A 9350-nucleotide genomic window follows, 5' to 3' on the forward strand; every position below is an offset into this window, starting at 1 on the left:
CCTGCCATTGGTGTGTTTTCCCCCTATCTTCCTACTGTTCCTTTTGTTCCATTACATCCCAATCCATTCGATATTCTCGCTCCTCCACAAACCTCCACCTTGCATACAAAAAGATTCTCATTTTTGTCCACCTTTGAACGTAAATTACTCCAATGATGAAGCGATGCTGCAGCACAGCAGTTCATAGGATGTTCATCATCCCACAATAATGGTTCTTCAATCCTGTAGTGTCAAGCTCATCGCGGTGGGATGTTAAAATCCCACGATGTCCCGAATGGCTTAACTCATGAGGAGACGTTCTGAATTAATGGCAGACAACGTGCACACGGGTTGTGAGGAGACACGAAAACCTTCAAGCTTTTAAAACCAATGGGTTTGTTTCTCGAAACCAAAATAAAAAGAACCAGAGATGATGTAATTGTTAATCTGGTGTTGGCTTAGTGGTTGGGGTGGTGGCTTGAGATTCTGGGGTCCTGAGTTCACCCGCGTTTGACGCTGAATTAACACCAGGGGGTTGACTCAGCCTGTCATCCTTCTGAGGTCGGCAAAATGAATACGAGTGCAGCAGCCAAAAGGCTGCACACGAAGGGAAAGGGTATTGACGGATTGATTCATCTGGTATTGGTGTTGCGCAGGCATGATGGGCCGAATGGCCTCCTCCTGCCAATGGCTTCTTCCTGCACCTTAATTCCTTGTGATGGAGGAGATGATGGTGGGTTGTGATAGGGAAGAAAAGGGGATATGAAATCGATAATAAATAATGATGTACAATGTGAATAACCCCTATGGCACCACACACACACACACACATTTACTCATTGACGGGAAGGGAACAAAACTCAGGGGACACAGCTCTGGTGATAGCGGGGACGAGCAGGCAATGAGGGGACGATGGCGACGATGGTAGGACGATGAGGAGACAAAGACACACGGGCAGGTCGACGAACACAACCGCAGGCAGGCAAGCAGGATGACCTCCATAACCAGCTCTCCTCAGATACCAACTCTTTCTTCTCAGTCAGTTTGTTATCCTCCAACTTCCAACTGCCCAATCAGGCTCCTCCCTCTCCTTCTCTCTTGGGAGGCGTCTATAGTGCCACCACTGAAGGTGTTCATCGGTTCTCCCCTTGGGAGGTGATGAACGCTCCTCCCCTCACTCCCGTGCTGAGCCTTCTGGCACCCCCAGTGGAGGTTTACATAGAGGTTATATACACAATTTCCTTTACATAATCCCGAACTAACTATTACCACACACCACCCTCTATATGGTGCACATTTAAACAAGACATTTCTCTACTGATTGCATCAAGATTGGTGAACAACCCTTACATGAATCATGCTACTCTATACATTCCTATCTGTACTACTGTATGGTAATATCTACAGTCTACACTCCTTCCCCCCACGCCCCACCCCCCACCCCTACCCCACCTCCACAATTGTAACAATGCTTTCAGCCTTTAACACCTGGCATGTTTGTATGCCACATGTCAATGTGATCCTTGCCAAAACCACAATGTACAAACTTTAGTTGTTTAGCTTTTTGGAAGCATATCACAGTCTGTACATTAAAAACTGATCCTATCGTTATCAATTACGTTGGTGATGTGTTTAAGTCATTGGCAGTTAGGACTCGCACTGTTCTCACAAACTTATCAATGACTGGTTTTTTTACAGCGAAGGAAGCGTGATTGCTTATTATGATGTAATTAGCACCACCGAGATCAGCTCTGGAGATATTGTCAAGAGCACTTTTGCAGTGGCAACGAACTTAGCTAATGCTAACTTCAGCATTAAGAATATCCGACTGGAGAAAAAGGGTGAGATCATTCTGACGCTCATATTTATAATTTGATACACCATTGTTGTTAATCACAAACATTACTTGGGCAGCAGTTTGAGGAGCGATTCAGCAAAGACACTAAAAGTTGTAACACTTTTACATAACCCACTCTGCCCACCAGGAATTGTAAAGAGCCCATCATCAGAGGTGTATGAAGTTGGCAATACATTGACCTTCAGTTGCTCCAACAAAACCGGTGTTATTGGGAATGCGAGTTGGTTCAAAGAAAACACGAGTGTGTCCATGAAAGGAAACTGGGACATAAAAAGTGCAAGCTTCTCAGACAGCGGTAATTTGCCACTCCGTTGATTCTTCTTATATTTGCATTCACTTTCGTTATTCATACATTCATTCATTATTTCCTTTTTGAGGTTTCTGTTGCAAGAAAGTTCTGGAAGGAAATTGAATTTTGTTTTCTTCTATCAATATTTGGTAAACCACTTCATGAAGGTTCAATCGCTCTCAGTTATACTGCTGTAAAATAATTTTGGGAAATGTGGGTACAAGATTCACAAGATGAGATCAGACTGGATGCAGGTGAGATAGACTGTGATGAACCTCCTAAAACTAAAGGAAGGAGGAAAAAAAACAGATTACACTGAACAACAAAAATTTTTTACTGGAGATGTGTAAAGTGATTTAGACTAATTTGGGTACGCTGATTTCAAAAATCATAACCGTTTTGCTGTATCACGTCAGGATTTTCAGTAACAGAAATATTCCCATTGCCTAGAAGTCAGGATTTCAATGAAATTTACAAAAATTCATTTATTCATTTATTTCATCATGAATGCTTCAAAATTATAGAAATTACAGAAAAACTCCACTAGAATGTAATTAAAAATGCTTTAGGCATTTGGCTTTGCGTTTGTGCTGCGCTGTGTCAGTTTCACGATGCAGGAACCAGCAGAAATCGCCCATCATGTTCGGGTTGTGCCGCCCTTGGTAACGCGTCTCCATGAGTGAAATCTCTTGGTGGAATCGCTCGCCGTGCTCGTCCGAGACTGCTCCCAAGTTGTCAGGGAAGAAGTTCAGGTGCTGGTGTAGGAAATGGATTTTCAGGGACATCCTGGAGCCAAGTTTGCTGAAGGACTCCAGCAGCTGCTGCACTATTTCTTCATAGTTGTCCGCGCGCTCGTTCCCCAAGAAGTTGTCCGTCACAGCTTTGAAGCTCCTCCACGCTGCCAGCTCTTTGGGGTTTAGAGTTGTCGGAAAAGTTTCGTCCTTCATAATCTGTCGGATTTGCGGTCCAACAAAGACACCAGCCTTGATCTTGGCCTCCGACAAGGTGTTGCCAAACTTTTCCTTGAGGTATAAAAACCCACGCCCATTCAGATCCATTGCCCGTACAAAACTTTTCATCAAGCCGAGCTTTATGTGGAGTGGTGGAAGGAAAACCTTGGCTGGGTCGACAAGGGCGACATGCTTCACGTTGTGTCGACCAGGTACATGCTCTTTTCGCTCTTCCCAATCTTTCTTCGTCCAGTGATTCTAGTCGTCTCTGCTATCCCAGAGACAAAGGAAGCACATGTATTTCGTGTAGCCTGACTGCAGCCCTAACAACAGCGCCACCACTTTCAAGTCTCCGCAGATGTGCCAGTTGAAGTCATTGTACTTGATGGAATCAAGCAGCTGCCGCATAGTCTCATAGGTCTCTGTCATGCCGAACGCGTGAGCCAGTGGGACTGATGGTTTCTCGTTGCCATTGTGGAGCAAAACAGCCTTCAAGCTGTTCTTCCCCGAGTCGATGAAGAGGCGCCAGTCTGCAGGATCGTGATCACACCCAAGTTCTTTCAACAGACCGTTGATGTCACTGCAGAATGTCATCGTGTCTTCCATCTCAAAGAACTCAGCCATGTCTCTGTGACGTGCTCTGAACAAGGATATCTTGGTGTTAGGTTCAAGTAGATTCCACTGCTGCATCCTTGATCCAAGCAGCTCTGCCTTCGCCTTTGACAGCGAGAGATCTCTTACAAGATCATTTAAGTCTCCCTGGTTCAGAAGGTGTGATTCTTGAGTGTCGGGTTCAAAAGATTCATCATCACCATCCTCTTCACCACTGCTTACAGCTATGTTCTGATCAGCTGGAGGTGTTGGAACGGGGTTCTCGTCATCATGAGGCACATGTTTACGAGCAGAGACGCAGTCAGCGTACTTGATGTGACCTTTATTCTTCTTGTTGAAGCCGGCGATGCTTGTGCAGCAGAAATAACAATCATGATGATTCTGTGGCTCACGCCATATCATGGGCACCGCAAATGGCATGCTCGCGCGCTTGCCCACCAACCACTGAGTCAAGGTTGTGTGACAGCTTGTGCAGCAGATGTGTGGTGCCCAGCTCTGTTCTTGGTCCCCCACCTTACACCCGAAGTAGTGAAAGTAGGCGGCCTTCATTTTCACTGCTGTAGATATACTTCGCTGTTGATCTTTTTTGGTATACAAACCACAGACATAACAGAAGTTGTCAGGATGATTGGTACAGGAAGCCTACTCATCTTTATCTGAAAGAAAGAAATATAACACAAGTTAACAACAATTTTACGAAATAGACATGTTAAAGACATATGTAAATTTCATTGAAATCCTGACTTCTAGGCAATGGGAATATTTCTGTTCCTGAAAATCCTGACGTGATACAGCAAAACGGTTATGATTTTTGAAATCAGCGTACCCAAATTAGTCTTAATCACTTTACACATCTCCAGTAAAAAAAAAATTTTGAAATTTGTTGTTCAGTGTTATTCAAGTTGTTTTGGTGAGAAAACAACGTTCCTCGATCTCAGACGCGTAAGTATGGAGAAATCAATCATGCTGCATCTGGTTGAGGGAAGAATAGGAGGAAGCAGACATTGCATGTCCTGGATGGATGGGGGTAAAGGCTGCAACCAAGCTGTCTTTGCCAGAGCTTCGAGAATCAGTGCAGCATCGGGATTTTTGGAGAAATCTGATCATTAATGTCACTAGAAGTCGGACATGACATTGACTGAGAAAACAATGTTCCTGGATCTCAGGCTCATAATTAAATGGGCATTGCCTGGGTGGAGGCTTTCTTTTTCTCTCCCGGTAGAAATTGGAGTTCCCAAAGGCAGTATGTTGGGATGAGTCTTGCACCTCATCAACATAAACAGTTGCTTCTCTACTTCGGCAACCCTCTATGCAGGTGACTCCACGTTATATTGGAGAGTATTCTATCCGATTGACAGGCAGACAGCAGGTGCATCAACATCTCCTGATTTGGAATTGATTTGATAAAAGTTTGATTATTGGCAAGTCATTCAATCCTGAACAAAAATCTCACAATGTTGCAACAGAATGATCATCAAATTAACGCTCCTATCTATTTCCATGGTGCAGCCATCAACCGATTTAACTTTCACATTCAATGTCAAACATGACCTCACAGAGGAAGGACATTCCTCATAGAGGAATGTCCACAGCATTGGTGTGGACATTTTCAGGTAACTCCGTGTTTGTAAGTTGACAGGATTTCATCAATAAAAATAAATGACAAACAGCACTGCTTAAAAATGTATTCTGTACAAATGAGTATACTGTAGTTCTTTTTGGTAAACAATTGAAATGAAAACTTTAACTGTTGGTTGGTTGGGTTTTGTTGATGAATTCTGAATTATTTTTAAAAACATATTTCTGTCATCTGATACATCCTTCTCTAGGTTCTTACAGATGCGAGATAAATTCTGGTGTCATGACATTCTTCGAGAGTGTGAAAATTGTGATATTAGAAAGACATATTACAACCAAAAACCTTCCAAACTCTTTGACACATGGAAGCAGTGGAAATATTTCCTGCTGTTTGTCTGACGAGCACGACCCAACTCTAACCTTTCATGTGACTTGGCACAACAGTGATGATACCATAATAAAGCAAGGTGGGTGAACACGAGTCAATCATGCATGGTGAATAATACTGCTAAATTTCATTTTAACGAGTACACCCACAACCTACAGGAATGGCAGGAAGGGTCATGTTATTATCTGGTCTGTGGTATATAGATTACAGTATATATCGGCTCGGGTCCATTAGTCTGTGGGGGACGCAATAAGCATACAATGCCTCAAGAACATCGAGTTTCTTCCCTTCCAGTTTAGTGTTAAGGCCTAAGTCACATTTGTCACGGTGGCCAGAGGGTCTACAAAATCTACCGCCACTAGCAATTATATGGCGGCCGCAGTATTTCCACGGTCACACAATGTAGCAGTCACATATGTTTTTATTTTTCGGGTAGCCGCACGGGGTATTTATAAATTGTGGAGACCGAAAACGTGGGGGTGCCGTACGGTCTTTGATTTGATGTCGCACAGTGACCTTAGGGCGTCCCTGCGGCGCCCATATAATTTTCAAGGCAGACGCAAGGTGCCCGCAAGGCGACCGCAGGGGGACCGCAGGGGGGCCCTAAGGCGAACGTGCGTCCAGACGGACGGTAACGAATGGGTTCTTCTTTTTTTTTTTAACCAGTTCTTTTTTTTCGGCTTGTCGAATTCCTACGGCCAACGTAGAAATGAAAAAAGTTATAACTCCGTGCTATAATTCCACGGCGACCCCTACGGCCTGTAAAATATAGCCATACAGCATAGGGCCACCCTGAGGCTACCTCAGAAACTCTGCGGCCACCGCACGTTTCTGTCAATTTGGGGGGGTACAGCCGCTGTATCCTCGCCATAGAGCAAATGTGATTTAGGCCTAAACAGCAGTAGTGACTGTTTAAAAAGGTACTCATACATGTTTGTGGTTTAGAATATTTTTACTTTTGATAGGCTTGCCCACGAAACATCATGATAAGCTATTTCTACATGCTAACACGGTGTTTGTCCGAGGAGGAAAAAGGCTCCTTCGGGAGGAGGTGGGGGGGAGGGTATCATTAGGGTACCAAGACTTTCAAGCTTAGTAACCTATTGTCTTTCTTCTGTTTATTTTTCTGCATCCTTATTCCACTGGCATTTTTCAGGTTTATTCCCTTTCAAATTCATCCTCTCTACAACCGCTTGGCCGATTGACACAAAATATTCACCAAAGGTGCGAGTACTCATGTAGAATTTTCTAATGATAATCATGACATCACATAGTGTGGCAGCCATGTTGGAAAAAAGAAAAAATTTGGACCTCTGTACCTCCAGAACCGCGACATGGAAAAAATTGTAACCCAGCACGTCAAGTACTCCCCATCGGCGAATGTGTGATTTTTTTTTATGTTAACGGTGCTTTCGTCATGACGACATAATTGCATACTTAGAACGCTATATGCGATCAGCATGAAAATATTTGAAGGTCATCTCGGGATAAATTGGTCTACAGAAAATAATTTATGACATCATCGGTCATGTGGTTAGGCAGCCATTAAAAAAAAATTAAAAAAATAAACCTCAAAAAATAATCTTTTCTGAAACACTTGAACAGGTCTGAACAGCAAAACTTTACAGGTATGACCGCCTATCCATGAGGAACAAAATGTTCCTTCCCTTTGATGACGTTGGTCACATGGTTTGGCAGCCATATTGAATTTACTCTCAAACCTTCAAAAATCTTCTCCAGGTCAGCTTGAAAGATCGAAGGGAAACTTCACACGCATTCCCAAAGCCTTCGGGATACCAGGGTGTTCATGAATAATTGATAGGTCGCATGGTTTGGTCACCATATTGGATTGAAGGAAAATATTGAAAAAAATATTTCTCTTGAACAGCTTCATCGATCCCCATGAAACCACAAATATCTCACATCATTGCTGCATATAGTGTGAAAATGATGACTTCATAAGTCACGTGGTTTAGCAGCCATCTTGGATGGAAAAACGCACCTTGTCCGATTAACACGAAACTTCACAAGCATGATCCCTGATACAATGAGAGGTGGAATGTAAACTTATGATGTCATAAGTCTCGTGGTTCAGCAACTATATTGGATTGAAAATAAAAACCTTTAAAAATCTGCTTTTCCAGAATGGCTTACTAGATTGATAAGAAACCCCACACACATGATCCACTGGCTTCGGGGAATATAGTGTGTAAATGTTAACATCAAGGTCACATGGTCTGGTAGCTACGATTTTTTTTGAAGAATTTTTTTTAAACAATCTTCTTCTCTATAACCGCTTGACAGATCGAGGGGAAACTTCACACACATGTTCCCCAAGCCTCGGGGATACAAGGGTGTTCACAAATAATTGATAGGTCACATGGTCTGGCAGCCGTATTGGTTTGAACAGAAATCTTTAAAAACCTATTTCTCTTGAACTTCTTCATCCATCGATGTGACATTTCAAACTTATGATCCAGTAGTCATGGAGAATATATGTTTTAAATTTCAACCTGATTGGATGCATGGGCTGGCAGCCAGAATTATTTAATTCTTTTAATCTGTGTTCTTTTTTTGCTTTTTTTTTTAAACAAGGCTCACTTTGCTATGCCTGGATGGGTTTGAGGGTTGAGGAGTAGCAGCTCAAACCTAAATCCTAACCAGGTTCCTCCTGATGAATCCATCTTTGCTTTTTGCTTGTTCGGGTTCCTACTGATTTCCCCAATGCAGGACTGTACCTATTTGGTCTTGCATTTGATTTGAATTGAATTTATTTTAATCCCATTCTGAATTCAATTGAATAATAATAATAAAGAAGTCGTCATGGGTCAGGTGTCCAATTGAAGTGGCGTTGTATCAAAGCGGGACATCTTGGTACCCGGTCATCATTGCCAGAAGTTATAAAGTGGCAGTTCTAGTTTGTATTAATATTGTTTTGTAATAACAGTCATATGATGCCATTACCAATAATGTTATTGCTTTTGTGATTAAAAGCAGAATTGGAAAAATGCCAAACTATTTATATATACCTTAATACTAATTCTGCCCAAGGTGGAAAACCCCCTTTGGGAAGGGGGGGGGGTTGAAATGAAGTCACTGCAACCCCCGTTGTGTAATCCTTAGTCTTCATGTCAAGTTTGGTTGAGAATGGATAAGTAACGACCAAATGTATCACGTTCAGACAGACAGCAGACACCAAATTGCATACTTTAGTATGATTGTGGTATGGTACTCGTTAATCCTGTTGATCATCTGAAAATATGACATGGACCTTTAATTATTTCGTATTATATTCTTCTGTTCATGAGCAATTTATTTTCTTGTAGTTTCCAATTGCCTAGTCAAACATGTATGGCATGGAGTCAAAACCTGCACATAACATTTTCACTTCTGTTGAAGACCAACTCTACTCTGGTTTTCCTCACTATAGTTTTAAGTGGAGGTTGTGCTGTGACAAAGTGCTTGCCGAACCTGAAGCAAGCAGAGATCAAAGTAGTTATCATAGAGGAAATTTCTTATTCCTAGTTAAAGCAATTAAATACTTGTGCAATATCCACATACCAGCACTTCACAACTACAGATGTTGCAAATCATAAAACTAATTTCAAACATACAATTTGAGAATGGTACCAAAAGGCAATAACCTTCTCTCAAATGCACAATTCTATTTTTCACATGCACCATCAAAATACAAAC

At 42.2% G+C, this 9350-nt stretch overlaps 1 protein-coding gene across 2 annotated transcripts in view; it reads left to right on the forward strand.

Annotated features, from left to right (window-relative positions):
* Positions 1-9350, forward strand: part of LOC147013248 (adhesion G protein-coupled receptor F3-like) — a 156025-nt gene that overhangs the window by 65357 nt on the left and 81318 nt on the right. For both annotated transcript variants that reach the window (XM_085854927.1, XM_085854928.1), the window contains 3 exons: positions 1678-1820; positions 1965-2132; positions 5518-5733. In XM_085854927.1, coding sequence (XP_085711053.1) covers positions 1678-1820; positions 1965-2132; positions 5518-5733 — 527 coding nt within the window. The remainder of the gene's footprint in view (positions 1-1677; positions 1821-1964; positions 2133-5517; positions 5734-9350) is intronic.

Source organism: Eptatretus burgeri, chromosome 14 (assembly GCF_056783735.1).
Source record: "Eptatretus burgeri isolate ZD-2024b chromosome 14, Ebu_testis_v1, whole genome shotgun sequence".
In the NCBI taxonomy this organism is placed as follows: domain Eukaryota; kingdom Metazoa; phylum Chordata; class Myxini; order Myxiniformes; family Myxinidae; genus Eptatretus; species Eptatretus burgeri.